Source organism: Salmo salar, chromosome 23 (genome assembly GCF_965601325.2).
Source record: "Salmo salar chromosome 23, fSalSal1, whole genome shotgun sequence".
Taxonomy (NCBI): domain Eukaryota; kingdom Metazoa; phylum Chordata; class Actinopteri; order Salmoniformes; family Salmonidae; genus Salmo; species Salmo salar.
Window position 1 is genome coordinate 46,096,343 of NC_138313.1, and position 20,046 is coordinate 46,116,388.

Below are 20,046 nucleotides of genomic sequence, written 5' to 3' on the forward strand. Positions count from 1 at the left end.
CTCAGGTTCCCTTAGCTCCCTTAACTTGTCCTCCCAGAATCTTCGCTCCTTCTGCCAAGTCCATCCATCGACGCTGTTCTCCTGTGGTTCCCTCCTCCTCCGCTGCTTGGTCCTTTTGTGGTGGGTAGTTCTGTCACAAGTGTTGTAGTGGAGAGAAGACCAAGGATGCAGCGGGTATGTGGATACTCATATTCTTTTAATGAAAACACACAAAGCATCCACAGGGAAAACAATAAACAGTACTCACGACAACAGGAACAGTTTTGCAGGCTCACAAAACACAGTGCAAAAACAACTACCCACAACCCCAAAGAAAAAACACACACTACTATTTAGGACTCCCAATCAAAGGCAACTCAACACACCTGCCTTCAATTGGGAGTCCAATCACCAACACAACACTTAACACACAAAAACCCTGCCACGTCCTGACCAAAACTAATACAATTGCTCCCTCTGCTGGTCAGGACGTGACACTGGGCAAAGAATAGCAGCAGAATTTGTAAGTGGTCAGCCTGGGGACAGTGAGACTAAAATGCGCGCGTGCACGAGACTACTCCATTTTTTTCTTTCAACCTTTGAATGAATACAACGTTGCCCAGTTGGAATATTATCGCTATTTTACGAGAAAAATAGCATAAAAATTGATTTTAAACAGCGTTTTGACATGCTTCTAAGTACGGTAATGGAATATTTAGATTTTTTTTGTCACGAAATGCGCTCGCGCGTCACCCTTCGGATAGTGACCCGAACGCACGAACGAAACGGAGCTATTTGAATATAACTATGGATTATTTGGAACCAAAACAACATTTGTTGTTGAAGTAGAAGTCCTGGGAGTGCATTCTGACGAAGAACAGCAAAGGTAATCCAATTTTTCTAATAGTAATTCTGAGTTTAGTGAGTCCCAAACTTGGTGGGTGTCAAAATAGCTAGCCGTGATGGCCGAGCTATGTACTCAGAATATTGCAAAATGTGCTTTCGCCGAAAAGCTATTTTAACCTGTTAGGGCTAGGGGGCAGTATTGACACGGCTGGATAAAAAACGTACCCGATTTAATCTGGTTACCACTCCTACCCAGTAACTAGAATATGCATATACTTATTACATATGGATAGAAAACACCCTAAAGTTTCTAAAACTGTTTGAATGGTGTCTGTGAGTATAACAGAACTCAAATGGCAGGTCAAAACCTGAGAGATTCCTTTACAGGAAGTGGCCTGTCTGACCATTTCTGGAACTTCTTTGCCATCTCTATCTTTTACTAAGGATCTCTGCTCTAACGTGACACTTCCTACGTCGTCCATAGGCGCTCAGAGCCCGGGAAAAACCTGAATGTCGTCATCCCAGCCCCAGGCTGAAACACATTATCGCCTTTCTCAAGTGGCCGATCAAGGGACTCTGGGCTTAGGCGCGTAACCTGACCGCCCCCGTCTTTGTGATTTTTTCCTCTGTTTGCCGAAAAGGAGATACACGGTCGGAATATTATCGCTTTTCTACGAGAAAAATGGCATAAAAATTGATTTTAAACAGCGGTTGACATGCTTCGAAGTACTGTAATGGAATATTTAGAATTTTTTGGTCACGAATTGCGCCATGCGCACGACCCTTCTTTACCATTTCGGATAGTGTCTGGAACGCACGAACAACACGCCGCTATTCGGATATAACGATGGATTATTTTGGACCAAACCAACATTTGTTATTGAAGTAGAAGTCCTGGGAGTGCATTCTGACGAAGACAACAAAAGGTAATCAAACTTTTATAATAGTAAATATGATTATGGTGAGTGCTAAAGTTGCCGGGTGTCTAAATAGCTAGCCCGTGATGCCTGGGCTATGTACTTAGAATATTGCAAAATGTGCTTTCACCAAAAAGCTATTTTAAAATCGGACATATCGAGTGCATAGAGGAGGTCTGTATCTATAATTCTTTAAATAATTGTTATGCTTTTTGTGAACGTTTATCGTGAGTAATTTAGTAAAATGTTAGCGGATTCCCCGGAAGTTTGTGGGGGGTATGCTAGTTCTGAACGTCACATGCTAATGTAAAAAGCTGGTTTTTGATATAAATATGAACTTGATTGAACAAAACATGCATGTATTGTATAACATAATGTCCTAGGGTTGTCATCTGATGAAGATCATCAAAGGTTAGTGTTGCATTTAGCTGTCTTCTGGGTTTTTGTGACATTATATGCTAGCTTGAAAAATGGGTGTCTGATTATTTCTGGCTTGGTACTCTGCTGACATAATCTAATGTTTTGCTTTCGTTGTAAAGCCTTTTTGAAATCGGACAGTGTGGTTAGATTAACGAGAGTCTTGTCTTTAAATAGCTGTAAAATAGTCATATGTTTGAGAAATTGAAGTAATAGGATTTTTAAGGTTTTGAAAATCGCGCCACAGGCTTCATGTGGCTGTTACGTAGGTGGGACGAATTCGTCCCGCCTAGCCCATAGAGGTTAAAATCTGACACCGCGATTGCATAAAGGAGTTCTGTATCTATAATTCTTAAAATAATTGTTATGTATTTTGTCAACGTTTATCATGAGTAATTTAGTAAATTCACCGGAAGTTTTCGGTGGGAATGCTAGTTCTGAACATCACATGCTAATGTAAAAAGCTGTTTTTTGATATAAATATGAACTTGATTGAACAAAACATGCATGTATTGTATAACATAATGTCCTAGGAGTGTCATCTGATGAAGATAATCAAAGGTTAGTGCTGCATTTAGCTGTGTTTTTGGTTTTTGTGACATATATGCTTGCTTGAAAAATGGCTGTGTGGTTATTTGTGTCTATGTACTCTCCTGACATAATCTAATGTTTTGTTTTCGCTGTAAAGCCTTTTTGAAATCAGACAATGTGGTTAGATTAACGAGAGTCTTATCTTTCAAATGGTGTAAAATAGTCGTATGTTTGAAATATTACAATTATTGCATTTTTGAGGTATTTGTATTTCGCGCCACGCGATTCCACTGGCTGTTGAATAGTGTGGGACGCTAACGTCCCACCTAGCCCATAGAAGTTAAAATTTGAGTTACTGATTGTAATTCAACTATTGGTATGTTTTTCCTGGAACGATACGGTTGTTAGTGTTTGTTTAAGATATAAACCAAACGTTTTGATAGCTTCTTTAGGTAAAATTGAAAGACTAGTCCATTCAAAATAATAGCGAGGCGAATTCGATAAAGTACGTTGTCATGGCCTAAATGGTCGGGTAACATGATATAGAGAATGTGAGTTATATTTAAATAACTGAATCAAGGAAGAGACAGTTATCTAAATCTAATGATTTATAATGAGTGGATGGGTGATTGCGATAGAGTTGTACCCACCGAAATGTGTTTTTTATTCTAAAAGAGTTGAATGATGTATGTTACAAGTTTGGAAATTTACATGGTACTTTTAAAGTCTTGGACATTTCATAAGTGTAAATCCGAAAGAGAGGAGAAAGTTGAAACATTGGTTTTAATCTTACGATAAGAGGTAAGGCAGAACGTTGTTTGAGTATTATTTTGGCCTACTGGTAAAAATAGGAGAGTTGGTTGTGCGTGCTGGCCTATATTTGGCGGTAAGCGATTCAGGTTTGGATAGTTGAATTGTAAAAGTTTGGTGATAGTTTCTGGTTATTGATTCTTGGTTTGATTGTTTAGTAACACCAGTGAAATTGAACAGGAAGGTAATGTATTCTAACATTATAATCTATTTCCATTACGTGGAACAATGTCAGGTCAGTAAAGAGGATTGCAGGTTGAGTTAATTTTATTTTACAGGGACAGTGCACATTAATCACAGTTGTGTGTGTCTAATGGCAGGGTATACCTATCAAGCACTTTGAGAGACTGTTTGCAGACAGACTGAATGGGTTTTAATGTTGTAAAGCAAGCATGGGCCAAATTAGTCAAGTAGTATGTTAAGTAGTGGAATTTCATAGATTTGAAGTACAGTATTGTATCCAAGGGTAGGGCATGTTCAATCACATAAACATTGAGGAAGTTTAAAACTAATGATTGGAGGGAGTACAAGGGAATTATCATTGTTATTAGGTTTTGGTTTGTAGTCAATGTTTGGGTTTCTGAATCGGTGTAGTATAATGAAATGCTGACCAAGTGGTTGTGGTTTTTTGTCTGGGAAAAGGAGTGCTTCATTGTCTCTCTTTGGAATGTTTCCTAGAGCCACGATATCTTAAAGGGGTATACACACATGGCATTTTAGAAGTTTTATTTTCTGAGTTTTAATTAAACACGTGAATTCTTTTGATAAGGGAATGTTCTGGGAACCTGGGATCCAACATGTAGAAAATGTGTGATGGTTTTTCTTTAATTTGTCTAATGTAGTAAGAAACACTATTTTGAAAGGGTGGAATGACTTTTGACCTCTATCATGGCTTTCCTTTGTGGTCTGATCAGCCTCATTGAAAAGCCATTTGGATAATGAATTGAAGGTCATTTGTAATACTGATTTTAAAGTAATTTGTGTAATTGATAATTATGATGGAGTTTATAGTTTTGACATATTTGTAATTTAAAAAAATAAGAAGTATGATAGGCCATAACCTTCTGACTAAGGGTAGACTTCCTTAACCTCTATGGGCTAGGTGGGACGCTAGCGTGCCACCCGTGGTGCACTCCATCAACAGCAGGTGCATTTCAAGAGAGGCAAATTTGAATCCAAATAAATGTCAAAATTCAAATTTTTCAAACATACAACTATTTTACACCCTTTGAAAGATAAACATCTCCTTAATCTAACCACGTTTTACGATTTCAAAAAGGTTTTACGGCGAAAGCATAAATTTAGAGTATGTTAGGACAGTACATTTACAAGAGTTGTGTGTAATGTTTTGTCAAGTCAAAGACAGGGTCACCAAAACCATAAAACCAGCTAAAATGATGCACTAACCTTTTACAATCTCCATCAGATGACACTCCTAGGACATTATGTTAGACAATGCATGCATTTTTAGTTCTATCAAGTTCATATTTATATCCAAAAACAGCGTTTTACTATGGCATTGATGTTGAGGAAATCGTTTCCCTCCAATAACCGGCAGTCAAGTCAGCGTCACAAATTAAATAATTAAAATTAGAAAACATTGGTAAAATATTATATTGTCATTTAAAGAATTATAGATTTACATCTCTTGAACGCAATCAACTTGCCAGATTTAAAAATAACCTTACTGGGAAATCACACTTTGCAATAATCTGAGCACTGCGCCCAGAAAAATACGCGTTGCGATACAGACTAGACGTCATGTTGGGGAGATCTAAAATCGAAAATACTATGTAAATAATCCATTACCTTTGATTCTCTTCATCAGATGTCACTTCCAGGTATCACAGGTCCATAACGAATGTAGTTTTGTTCAAAAAAGCTCATCATTTATGTCCAAAAATCTCCGTCTTGTTAGCACATGATCTAAGCCAGCCGGACTTCTCGTCATGAACGAGGGGAAAAAATATATTTACGTTCGTTCAAACATGTCAAACGTTGTATAGCATAAATCATTAGGGCCTTTTTTAACCAGAACATGAATAATATTCAAGGTGGACGAATGCATACTCTTTTATAACGTATTGGAACGAGGGTACCCAACATGAACTCGCGCGCCAGGTGTCTAATGGGACATCATCGTTCCATGGCTCTTGTTCGGTCAGATCTCCCTCCAGAAGACTCAAAACACTTTGTAAAGGCTGGTGACATCTAGTGGAAGCAATAGGAAGTGCCAAAATATTCCTCAGCCCCTGTGTTTTTCAATGGGATAGGTTTAAAGGTAATACAACACATCAGCTATCCACTTCCTGTCAGAAAATGTCTCAGGGTTTTGCCTGCCAAATGAGTTCTGTTATACTCACAGACACCATTCAAACAGTTTTAGAAACTTTAGAGTGTTTTCTATCCATATATAATAAGTATATGCATATTCTAGTTACTGGGTAGGATTAGTAACCAGATTAAATCGGGTACATTTATTTTATCCAGACGTGCAAATGCTGCCCCCTAGCCCTAACAGGTTAACCTCTATGGGCTAGGCGGGACGAATTCGTCCCACCTACGTAACAGCCAGTGTAATCCAGTGGCGCGATTTTCAAATACCTTAAAAGTCCTATTACTTCAATTTCTCAAACATATAACTATTTTACAGCTATTTAAAGACAAGACTCTCGTTAATCTAACCACACTGTCCGATTTCAAAAAGGCTTTACAACGAAAGCAAAACATTAGATTATGTCAGCAGAGTAACCAGCCACAAATAATCAGACACCCATTTTTCAAGCTGGCATATAATGTCACAAAAACCCAGAAGACAGCTAAATGCCGCACTAACCTTTGATGATCTTCATCAGATGACAACCCTAGGACATTATGTTATACAATACATGCATGTTTTGTTCAATCAAGTTCATATTTATATAAAAAAAACTGCTTTTTACATTAGCATGTGACGTTCAGAACTAGCATACCCCCCGCAAACTTCCGGGGAATTTACTAACAATTTACTAAATTACTCACGATAAACGTTCACAAAAAGCATAACAATTATTTTAAGAATTATAGATACAGAACTCTTCTATGCACTCGATATGTCCGATTTTAAAATAGCTTTTTGGTGAAAGCACATTTTGCAATATTCTAAGTACATAGCCCAGCCATCACGGGCTAGCTATTTAGACACCCGGCAAGTTTAGCCTTCACCAAAATCAGATTTACTATTATAAAAGTTTGATTACCTTTTGTTGTCTTCGTCAGAATGCACTCCCAGGACTGCTACTTCAATAACAAATGTTGGTTTGGTCCAAAATAATCCATCGTTATATCCGAATAGCGGCATCCGAAATGGTAAATCAGGGTCGTGCACATGGCGCATTTCGTGACAAAACATTTCTAAATATTCCAATACCGTACCTCGAAGCATGTCAACCGCTGTTTAAAATCAATTTTTATGCAATTTATCTCGTAAAAAAGCGATAATATTCCGACCGGGAATCTCCTTTTCGGCAAACAGAGGAAAAAACACAAAGACGGGGGCGGCCAGTGCACGCGCCTAAGCCCACAGTCCCTTGATCGGCCACTTGAGAAAGGCGATAATGTGTTTCAGCCTGGCGCTGGAATGACGACATTCAGGTTTTTCCCGGGCTCTGAGAGCCTATTGGAGCCGTGGGAAGTGTCACGTTACCGCAGAGATCCTTTGTAATTGAATGAGATGTCAAAGAAAGACAATAAATGGTCAGACAGGCCACTTCCTGTAAAGGAATCTCTCAGGTTTTGACCTGCCATTTGAGTTCTGTTATACTCACAGACACCATTCAAACAGTTTTAGAAACTTTGGAGTGGTTTCCATCCAAAGCCAATAATTATATGCATATTCTAGTTACTGGGCAGGAGTAGTAACCAGATTAAATCGGGTACGTTTTTTATCCAGCCGTGTCAATACTGCCCCCTAGCCCTAACAGGTTAATGCAACCGCTGTATCAGATTTCAAAAAAGCTTTACGGCGAAAGCACACCATGCGATAATCTGAGTACAGCGCTCAACCACCAAAACAAGCCATACAGATACCTGCCAAATTGTGGAGTCAACAAATGTCAGAAATAGCGTTATAAATATTCACTTACCTTTGATGATCTTCATCGGAATGCACTCCCAGGAATCCCAGTTCCACAATATATGTTTGTTTTGTTCGATAAAGTTCATCTTTATGTCCAAATACCTCCTTTTTGTTCACACATTTAGTTCACTAATCCAAATGCACAAAGCGCGGGCACTAAGTCCAGATGAAAGTCAAAAAAGTTATATTACAGTTCGTAGAAACATGTCAAATGATGTATATAACCAATCTTTAGGATGTTTTTATCATAATCTTCAATAATATTCCATTATCTTCAATAATATTCCAACCGGACAATTCCGTTGTCATTAGAAAGGAAAGGGAATGACCGTTGTGCTCACGGCCACACGCAAGACTAAACTAAAGGCTTTCAGCCTGACCAATTGTTGAAACAGCTCTTATTCGCTCCCCTTTCACAATAGAAGACTGAAACAACTTTCTAAAGACTGTTGACATCTACTGGAAGCCTTAGGAAGTGCAATCTGACCCCATTTACACTGGATATTGAATAGGCAATCACTTGGAAAACTACAAACCTCAGATTTCCCACTTCCTGGTTGGATTTTTCTCAGGTTTTTGCCTGCCATATGAGTTCTGTTATACTCAGACATTATTTTAACAGTTTTGGAAATGTTGAGTGTTTTCTATCCAAATCTACTAATTATATGCATATTCTAGCTTCTGGGCCTGAGTAACAGGCAGTTTACTTTGGGCACGCTTTTCATCTGGACATGAAAATACTGCCCCCTTGCATAAGAGGTTAACATGAATTCATAACCTGCACAGGTGTCACAAAACTCAAAAATAGCGATAAAATAAATCACTTACCTTTGAAGATCTTCATCTTTTTACAATCCAAAGGGTCCCAGTTACACAATGAATTGTCGTTTTGTTCGATAAAGTCCTTCTTTATATCCCAAAAATGTATGTTTATTTGGCACGTTTGATTCAGAAATCCACCTGTTCCAAATCGCCCAACATGCCTACAAAGGAATCTAAAAAGTTACCTGTAAACTTTGTCCAAACAATTCAAACAACGTTTATAATCCAACCTCCGGTACCCTAATATGTAAATAATTGATACAATTTAAGACAGAATATACTGTGTTCAATACAGGAGAAAAAGAACGAGGAGCGCACACTCATTCACACGCACCAAAAGACTAGAGTCCTTCTGAGGGACACTTCGAAAGAATACGAATACTTCTTCATTTTTCAAAAAACAAGCATGAAACAATTTCTAAAGACTGTTGACATCTAGTGGAAGCCATAGCAACTGCAATCTGGGTCCTAATTATTAGACTTTCCCACAGAAAAGCATTGAAAAGTCCAATGACCTCAAAAGAAAATTCCTGGATGGATTGTCCTCGGGATTTCGCTTGCCAAATCAGTTCTGTTATACTCTGAGACATTATTTGAACAGTTTTAGAAACTTTAGCGTGATTTCTATCCAATACTACAATGCATATGCATATCCTAGCTTCTGGGCCTGAGTAACAGGCAGTTTACCTTGGACACCTCAGTCATCCAAACTTCCAAATACTGCCCCCTAGCCTTAAAAAGTTTTTTTAAAGTATCTTGACCCCTGAAAACCAGATGGGGATGGGTAAATTAGACACACATTTGGTCTTAATATTACTGTAGCATAGCCTATGTAGGTCTACCTCTCACAATAAAAAAAGTTACCATAATAACATACTGTTTTAGGACAGTTAGGATCACCACTTTATTTTAAGAATGTGAAATGTCAGAATAATAGTAGAGAGAATGATTTATTTCAGCTTTTATTTCTTTCATCACATTCCCAGTGGGTCAGAAGTTTACATACACTTAATTAGTATTTGGTATCATTGCCTTTAAATTGTTTAACTTGGGTCAAATGTTTCGGGTAGCCTCCACCAGCTTCCCACAATAAGTTGGGTGAATTTTGGTCCATTCGTCCTGACAGAGCTGGTGTAACTGAGTCAGGTTTGTAGGCCTCCTTGCTCGCACATGCTTTTTCAGTTCTACCCACAAATGTTCTATAGGATTGAGGTCAGGGCTTTGTGATGGCCACTCCAATACCTTGACTTTGTTGTCCTTAACCTCTAGAGGACCCCTTCGAGATAAAATCCCGTTAACGGAATTGGTTGGACAACAACCAGTGAGATAGCACGGCGCGAAATAAAAAAATCTCAAAATTAAAATTCAAGTATTATACGGCATTTTAAAGATACTCTACTCGTTAATCCAATCACATTGTCCGATTTCAAAAAGGCTTTATGGTGAAAGCAAAACATTAGATTATTTTAGGATAGCACATCAGCAAAAAAAAAGAAATTTTCCAAGCACGGATAGCCATCACAAAACCAGATATACAGCTAAAATTAAGCACTAACCTTTGACAAACTTCATCAAATGACACTCCTAGGAAATCATGTTAGACAATAAATGCATTTTTTTTGTTCGATCAAGTTCATATTTATATCCAAAAACCCAATTTTTACATTGGCACGTGAAATTCAGAAAATGTTTTCTCCCCATAAACCTACCCAATTTAAACAGGTTACTACTCTGGCCCAGAAACTAGAATATGCATATTATTAGTAGATTTGGATAGAAAACACTCTGAAGTTTCTAAAACTGTTTGAATGGTGTCTGTGAGTATAACAGAACTCATATGGCAGGCAAAAACCTGAGAAAAATCCAAGCAGGAAGTGAAAAGTCTGAGAATTGTAGTTCTTCTTTTGATTCTCTATCGAAGCTACAGTGTCTGTGGGGTGACGTTGCACTTCCTAAGGCTTCCATTGGCTGTCTAAAGCCTTCAGAAAGTGGTTTGAGAATTTTCCTGTCACTGGGCAGATAATAGGAGCTCAGTTACTGAGTGGTCTGCCTGGCAATATATGCGCTGTCACGCGAGCACGCCGTTCCTTCTTTTTCTTCTTGAATGAATATGCTATTGTCCGGTTGGAATATTATCGCAATTTCACGTTAAAAATACCATAAAGATTGATTTTAAACAGCATTTGACATGCTTCTAAGTACGGTAATGGAACATTTTGACTTTTCGTCTCTCGTTCCGCGCTCGCGCGTTATGCCTTTGGATAAGTGATCTGTACGCACGAACAAAACAGAGGTATTTGTACATAAATATGGATTATTTCGAACAAAAACAACATTTCCTGTGGAAGTAGCAGACCTGGGAGTGCATTCTGACGAAGATCAGCAAAGGTAAGAGAATATTTCTAATACTAATTCTGAGTTTAGGTTGCCCCAAACTTGGCGGGTGTCTGAATAGCTCGCCATGATAGCTGAGCTATGTACTCAGAATATTGAAAAATGTTTTTTCTCCCTAAAGCTATTTTAAAATCTGACACAGCGGTTGCATCCAGGGGTAGTCTATCTATAAATCTTAAAATAATTGTTAGATATTTTGTCAACGTTTATGATGAGTATTTTTGTAAATTGATGTGCACATTCACCGGACGTTTTGGTGGGAATACATTTTCTGAACATCACGTGCCAATGTAAAATGCTGTTTTTGGATATAAATATGAACTTTATCGAACAAAACATACATGTATTGTGTAACATAATGTCCTAGGAGTGTCATCTGATGAAGATCGTCAAAGGTTAGTGCTTCATTTAGCTGTGTTTTGGGTTTTATTGACACATGTCCTTGCTTGGAAAATGGCTGTGTGATTATTTTTGTCTATGTACTCTCCTAACATAATCTAATGTTTTGCTTTCGCTGTAAAGCCTTTTTGAAATCGGACAATGTGGTTAGATTAATGACAAGTTTATCTTTAAAATGGTGTAAAATAGTTGTATGTTTGAGAAAGTTGAATTATGACATTGTTGTTTTTTAATTTTCCGCCCTGATTTTTCACTGGCTGTGTCCCGCAGGCTAGCGTCCCACATAGCCCATAGAAGTTAACAAACAGACAACACAAGGTATACTCTGAGAGGAGAAATTGGACCTACTTCTCGTGGTGGTATTCCTTGTCCACACAGGGTCCGTATCTGAACGCGTAGACGAAGCGTGGGATGTAGTCGGAGGTGATGGCGATGACGAAGGCATTGGTGATGACAGCCAGCACGCCGATCCCCTCCAGGATACCATACCAGATACCTGATGGGAACACCGGAGCACATTACGCAAAATGCTTTTACTCTCAATATGCTTCTACTCTCTCTAGCTATCTTTACCAGTAATCTAAAGCTACTATGGGGGAGGAAGTGTTCAATTCTCAACTAACAACAACAAAAACAACATTGACGAATACGCTGACTCGGTGTGCGAGTTCATTAATAAGTGCATTGGTGATGTCGTACCAACAGCATCTATTAAAACATTCACCAACCAGAAACCGTGGATTGATGGCAGCATTCGCGCAAAACTGAAAGCGCGAACCACTGCTTGTAATCAGGGCAAAGTGACCGGAAACATGCCCGAATATAAACAGTGTAGCTATTCCCTCCGCAAGGCAATCAAACAAGCTAAGGGTCAGTACAGAGACAAAGTGGAGTCGCAATTCAACGGCTCAGACACGAGAGGTATGTGGCAGGGTCTACAGTCAATCACGGACTACAAAAGAAAAATCAGCCCCGTCGCGGATCACGATGCCTTGCTCCCAGAGACTAAACAAGTTTTTTGCTCGCTTTGAGGACAATGCCACTAACATGGCCCACTACAGCGCCACTAACATGGCCCGCTACCAAAACCTGCTGGCTCTCCTTCACTGCAGCCAACGTGAGTAAAACATTTAAACGTGTTAACCCTCGCAAGGCTGCAGGCTCAGACGGCATCCCCGGCCGTGTCCTCAGAGCATGCGCAGACCAGCTGGCTGGTGTGTTTACAGACATATTCAATCAATCCTTATCCCAGTCTGCTGTCCCCACATGCTTCAAGAGGGCCACCATTGTTCCGGTTCCCAAGAAAGCTAAGGTAACTGAGCTAAATGACTAGCACTCACTTCCGTCATCATGAAGTGCTTTGAGAGACTAGTCAAGGACCATATTACCCCCACCCTACCTGACACCCTAGACCCACTCCAATTTGCTTACCGACCCAATAGGTCCACAGACGACGCAATCGCCATCACACTGCACACTGCCCTAACCCATCTGGACAAGAATGCTGTTCATCGATTACAGCTCAGCATTTAACACCATAGTACCCTCCAAACTCGTCATTAAGCTCGAGACCCTGGGTCTCGACCCCGCCCTGTGCAACTGGGTCCTGGACTTCCTGACGGGCCGACCCCAGGTGGTGAGGGTAGGTAACAACATCTCCACCCCGCTGATCCTCAACACTGGGTCCCCACAAGGGTGCGTTCTCAGCCCTCTTCTGTACTCCCTGTTCACCCACGACTGCGTGGCCATGCACGCATCCAACTCAATCATCAAGTTTGCAGACGACACTACAGTGGTAGGCTTGATTACCAACAACGACGAGACGGCTTACAGGGAGGAGATGAGGGCTCTTGGAGTGTGGTGTCAGGAAAATAACCTCGCACTCAATGTCAACAAAACAAAAGAGATGATCGTGGACTTCAGGAAACAGCAGAGGGAGCAGCCCCCTATCTACATTGACGGGACAGTAGTGGAGAGGGTGGAGAGTTTTAAGTTCCTCGGCGTACACATCACGGACAAACTGAAATGGTCCACCCACACAGACAGCGTGGTGAAGAAGGCGCAGCAGCGCCTGTTCAACCTTAGGAGGCTGAAGATATTCGGCTTGTCACCAAAAACACTCAAACTTTTACAGATGCACAATCGAGAGCATCCTGTCGGGCTGTATCACCGCCTGGTATGCCAGCTGCGCCGCCCATAACCGGAAGGCTGTCCAGAGGGTAGTGAGGTCTGCACAACGCATCACCAGGTGCAAACTATCTGCCCTCCAGGACACCTACACCCCCCGATGTCACAGGAAGGCCAAAAAGATCATCAAGGACAGCAACCACCTGAGCCACTGCCTGTTCACCCCGCTAACATCCAGAAGGCGAGGTCAGTACAGGTGCATCAAAGCTGGAACCGAGAGACTGAAAAACAGCTTCTATCTCAAGGCCATCAGACTGTTAAACAGCCATCACTAACATTGAGTGGCTGCTGCCAACATACTGACTCAACTCAAGCCACTTTAATAATGGGAAAATTGATGTAATCAATTTATCACTTGCCACATTATATGATTTATATTAGATAATGTTTACATAACCTACATTATTCATCTCATATGTATATACTGTACGCCATACCATCTACTGCATCTTGCCATCTTGATGTAATTAGATGTATCACTAGCCACTTTAAACAATGCCACTTTATATAATGTTTTCATAACCTACATTACTCATCTCATATGTATATACTGTACTCTATACCATCTACTGCATCTTGCCATCCTGATCTAATGTATCACTAGCCACCTTAAACAATGCTGCTTTATATGTTTTCATACCCTACAATACTCATCTCATATGTATATACTGTACTCCATACCATCTACTATATCTTGCCTATGCCGTTCGGCCATCGCTCATTTATATATTTTTATGCACATATTCGTATTCATTCCTTTACACTTGTGTGTACAAGGTAGTTGTTGTGGAATTGGTAGATTACTTGTTAGATATTACTGCATGGTCGGAACTAGAAGCACAAACATTTCGCTACACTTGCATTAACACCTGCTAATCATGAGTATGTGACAAATACATTTGATTTGATTTTGATTTGAGATACTTTATGTCTCCATCGATCTCACACGCTCTTGGCTAAATCCCTGCCTCCAATTGCACCTCAGGACAGTTCCCCCATCTGATTAGCATTGTGTAATACACTTAACATATGGAAGAAATAACTGACCTATATCTGTGTCTGTATTACTGACCTAAATCTGTGTCTGTATTACTGACCTAAATCTGTGTCTGTATTACTGACCTATATCTGTGTCTGTATTACTGACCTAAATCTGTGTCTGTATTACTGACCTAAATCTGTGTCTGTATTACTGACCTATATCTGTGGCTGTATTACTGACCTATATCTGTGTCTGTATTACTGACCTATGTCTGTGGCTCTGGCAGGCATGGGTCTCCTCCACTGGGTGACAAACTTGTAGGCGTCCAGTCGTATCTCGATGATGTTGTTGAGCAGAGCCAGTAGAGGAGCCAATGGGAATGCAGCCACAAAGATCGTGGTGAAACCAAACTGGAGAACTGAGAAGAAGATGAGCAGGAGGAAGTAGAAGAAGAAGAAGCAGAAGAAGAAGCAGAAAATACATGGTTATAAAGGTGGGTTTGAACATCCTGTGGTTGACCTCAGTATTTGTATTTGTATTTATTATGTATCCCCATTAGTTCCTGCCAAGGCAGCAGCTACTCTTTATGGGGGTCCAGCAAAATTATGGCAGTTTTTACAATTTTAAAAACATTACAATACATTCACAGATTTCACAACACACTACCACTACCACATATCTACAGTACAAAATCCATGTCTACGTGTCTGTATAGTGCCTATGTTAGTGTGTGTGTGTATGCATGTGGCTGTGTCTATATTTGTGTTGCTTCACTGTCCTCACTGTTCCATAAAGTGTATTTTTATTAGTTATTTAAAATCTGATTCTACTGTTTGCATCAGTTACTTGATGTGGAATAGAGTTCCATGTAGTCATGGCTCTATGTAGAACTGTGCACCTCCCATTGTCTGTTCTGGACTTGGGGACTGTGAAGAGACCTCTTGTGGCATGTCTTGTGTAGAATGCATGGGTGTCCGAGCTGTGTGCCAGTAGTTTAGACAGACAGCTCGGTGCATTCAACATGTCAATACCTCGGCATAAATACAAGTAGTGATGAAGTCAATCTCTCCTCCACTTTGAGCAAGGAGAGATTGACATGCATATTATTAACATTAACTCTCTGTGTACATCCAAGGGTCAGCCGTGCTGCCCTGTTCTGAGCCAATTACAATTTTCCTAAGTCCCTTTTTGTGGCACCTGACCACACGACTGAACAGTAGTCCATGTGCGACAAAACTAGGGCCTGAAGGACATGCCTTGTTGATAGTGTTGTTAAGAATGCAGAGCAGCGCTTTATTATGGACAGACTTCTCCCCATCTTAGCTACTGCTGTATCAATATGTTTTGACCATGACAGTTTACAATCCAGTGTTACTCCAAGCAGTTTAGTCTCCTCAACTTGCTCAATTTCCACATTATTTATCACAAGATTTAGTTGTGGTTTAAAGTTTAGTGAATGATTTGTCCCAAATACAATGCTTTTAGTTTTAGAAATATTTAGGACTAACTTATTCCTTGCCACCCAGTCTGAAACTAACTGCAGCTATTTGTTAAGTGTTGCAGTCATTCCAGTCGCAGGAGTAGCATAAATGTATAGTGTTGAGTCATCTGCATACATAGACACTGGCTTTACTCTAAGCCAGTGACATGTCATTATGTCACAATCTTCACCTTCATCTGAAGATATTTCAAAATCACTGTCAGAACAATACGCAGCGGGTTGCGTGCTCCACATCATTTTATTTAAATATGATGTACACGAAAAAACAATAAACACGACAGATGACAGTTTCACAGGCTGAACAGACAGCAATGCAAAAGATAACTACCCACAACCTACCAAACAAACACACACCCCTATATAGGACTCTCAATCAGAGGCAACTAGAAACACCTGCCTCCAATTGAGAGTCCAGCACCCAAACCTAAACATAGAAAACCTAAACTAGACAGAATGCAGAAATACAACCTAGAACATACTAACCTAGAACATACACCCAAAACCCAGGAACAACTAAATCAAACACCCCTCTACAACACACACAAAACCACCACCATACAAAACAAACATCCCTCTGCCACGTCCTGACCAAAATACTAAACAACTACTCCCTCTGCTGGTCAGGACGTGACAGTACCCCCCCCCCCCCCCCCCCTGAAGGTGCATACCCCGAATGCACCTAAAAAGAAAACACAAAATTCCCCAATACCCCAACAAACAAAAATAAATACCCCCTAAACAATAAGGGAGGAAAGGGAGGGTGGCTGCCGTCAACGACGGCACTGTGCTACACCTCCCCTCCCCAACCCACCTATCCTGGAGGTGGCTCAGGTGCGGGACGTGGACCCCGCTCCACCCTCGGCGTCGCCCACTTAGGTGGTGCCCCTGGCCGCGTCGGAGGACTGGTGGGCGACCCTGACTGTGCCCAGCTGGCGGGCGATCCTGGCTGCGCCCGGCTGGCGGGCGACCCTGGCTGCGCTCGCCTGGCTAATGACCCTGGCGGTTCCAGCCTGGCTGATGACCCTGGCGGCTCCAGACTGGGGGGGCGGCTCTGGCGGATCCAGACTGGCGGGCGGCTCTGGCGGCTCCAGACTGGCGGGCGGCTCTGGTGGCTCCAGACTGGTGGGCGGCTCTGGCGGCTCCAGACTGGCGGGCGGCTCTGGCGGCTCCAGACTGGCGGGCGGTTCTGGCGGCTCCAGACTGGCGAGGCTGGGCTGACGCACTAGAAGCCTGATGCGTGGGGCTGATACTGGACGTGCCAGCCTGGAGACACGCACCTCAAGGCTAGTGCGTGTAGCGGGAAACACTGGACCGTAGAGGCACACTGGCGGTCTCGAGCGCAGGACTGGCATCACCCCTACTGGCTGGATGCCCACTTTCCCCTGGCACATGCGGGGCGCTGGTACTGCGCGTACCGGCCTGAAAATACCCGGCCTTGCCACAGCACCCATCACCCCAAAGCACGGGACCTGTCCAGTATGTCTCTGCCCAAAAAGGGTACGGGGAGCTGGCCTGGGGCTCCATCCTCGCCCAGCCAAACTACCCTTGTGCCCCCCTAAAAAAATTATTGGGGCTGCCTCTCGGGCTCCCTTACCAGCCGTGTTCCCTGGTCCTCACCAGATTTCCTCCGCTGCTTGGTCCTTTTAAGGTGGGTAGTTCTGTCACAATCTTCACCTTCATCTGAAGATATTTCAAAATCACTGTCAGACCAATACGCAGCGGGTTGCGTGCTCCACATCATTTTATTTAAATATGATGTACACGAAAAAACAATAAACACGACAGATGACAGTTTCACAGGCTGAACAGACAGCAATGCAAAAGATAACTACCCATAACCTACCAAACAAACACACACCCCTATATAGGACTCTCAATCAGAGGCAACTAGAAACACCTGCCTCCAATTGAGAGTCCAGCACCCAAACCTAAACATAGAAAACCTAAACTAGACAGAATGCAGAAATACAACCTAGAACATACTAACCTAGAACATACACCCAAAACCCAGGAACAACTAAATCAAACACCCCTCTACAACACACACAAAACCACCACCATACAAAACAAACATCTCTCTGCCACGTCCTGACCAAAATACTAAACAACTATTTACGTGACACATTAGTAAATATTGAAAAAAGTAAGGGGCCTAAACAGCTGCCCTGGGGAATTCCTGATTCTACCTATGTTGGAGGCTTCTACTAAATAACACCCTCTTTATCCACAATATAGCAGGGGGTGTAAAACCATAACACATAAGTTTTTCCAGCAGCAGACTATGATCGATAATGTCAAAAGCTGCACTGAAGTCTAACAAAACAGCCCCCACAATCTTTTTATCACCAATTTATCTCAGCCAATCAACAGTCATTTGTGTAAGTGCTGTGCTTGTTGAATGTCCTTCCCTATAAGCATGCTGAAAGTTTGTCATCAATTTGTTTACCATAAAATTGCATTGTATTTAGTCAAACACCATTTTTTTCTCCAAAAGTTTACTAAGGGTTGGTAACAGGCTGATTGGTCAGCTATTTGTATTTTTGTACTTATTATGGATCCCCATTAGTTCCTGCCAAAGCACCAGATACTCTTCCTGGGGTCCAGCAAAATTAAGGCAGTCTATAAAATGTTAAAAACATTACAATACATTCACAGATTTCACAACACACTGTGTGCAATCAGGCCCCTACTCCACCACTACCACATATCTACAGTACTAAATCCATGTGTATGTATAGTGCGTATGTTATCGTGTGTGTGTGTGTGTATGTGTGTATGTGTGTGTGTGTGTGTGTGTGTGTGTGTGTGTGTGTGTGTGTGTGTGTGTGTGTGTGTGTGTGTGTGTGTGTGTGTGTGTGTGTGTGTATGCACGTGGCTGTGCCAATGTTTGTGTTGCCTCACACTCCCCGCTGTTCCATAAGGTGGTTTTTTTATCTGTTTTTTAAATCTAATTTGACTGCTTTTAATGCTTGAGCCAGTAAAGGGGGCTTTCCTATTCTTAGGTAGCGGAATGACTTTTGCTTCCCTCCAAGCCTGGCGGCACACCCTTTCTAGTACACTTAAATTGAAAATATGGCAAATAGGAGTTGCAGTATCTTCCGCTATTATCCTCAGTAATATTCCATCCAAGTTGTCAGACCCCGGTGGCTTGTCAATGTTGATAGACAACAACAACAAAAAATTCACCTCTTCCACACTCACTTTACGGAATTCAAAATTACAATGCTTGTCTTTCATAATTTGTGTAGTGTCAGTGTTTGTTGCTGGCATGTCATGTCTAAGTTTAATAATCTTGCCAAATCATTACAGTAGTTGGCAATATAAGTTGGTTTTGTGATGATGAATGAGCCATCTGATTCAATGAAGGATGGAGCTGAGTTTGCCTTTTTCCCCAAAATGTATTTAAGGTGCTCCAAAGCTTTTTTTTACTATCATTCTTTGTCATTTATCTTTGTCTCATAGAGTAGTTTCTTCTTCTTTTATTCAGTTTAGTCACAAGATTTCTCAATTTACAGTACGTTTGCCAATCGGTTGTGCAGCCAGACTTGTTTGCCATTCCTTTTGCCTCATCCCTCTCAAACATAACATTTTTAAATTCCTCATCAATCCACTGTGATTTAACAGTTTTTACAGTAATTTTCTTAATGCGTGAATGCTTATTTAGTAACTGGAATAAGATGTGTCAAGTGTAGCCTCTGTTTGCTCCTCATTACACATCATGGACCAACACATATTATGTACATCAACAACATAGGAATCACTACAAAACTTATTGCATGAAAGATTGTTCAAACAACGCTTCTCCCTGTATTGGTATTTGGTGATATTGTTTACATGCATGCGGCAACCTCTGTTTTAAACCCTTGGACGCAGTCTAACATTCAGCAATACGTTTTATCACAGGGGACAATGTTAGGACTCATCATAGTAGTCTGTATAAAATGTGGGATGGACCTCTCTGTCTATAAGAAGAGAGCTGCATTCTCTTTTAGTTATATACAAAGCAATCTGACAGAAACTCCCTCCATGTGTAACATCATTCATTAAGATAAGAATCCTAAGTTACCAAACCCGTTCACAGGAATGGATAACACTAGAGATCCCTCCAGTCTCCACAGATTTGGGAAAATCTGCATTTTGTTTT

At 41.1% G+C, this 20,046-nt stretch overlaps 1 protein-coding gene across 1 annotated transcript in view; it reads right to left on the bottom strand.

Annotated features, from left to right (window-relative positions):
• LOC106584753 (anoctamin-3) overlaps window positions 1-20,046 on the bottom strand; it is a 143,874-nt gene that overhangs the window by 6,595 nt on the left and 117,233 nt on the right. The window contains exons 23-24 of the mRNA XM_082968260.1: window positions 14,667-14,819; window positions 11,581-11,728 (exon numbers count right to left, since the gene is read on the bottom strand). Of these exons, the coding sequence (XP_082824386.1) occupies window positions 11,581-11,728; window positions 14,667-14,819 (301 nt within the window). The remainder of the gene's footprint in view (window positions 1-11,580; window positions 11,729-14,666; window positions 14,820-20,046) is intronic.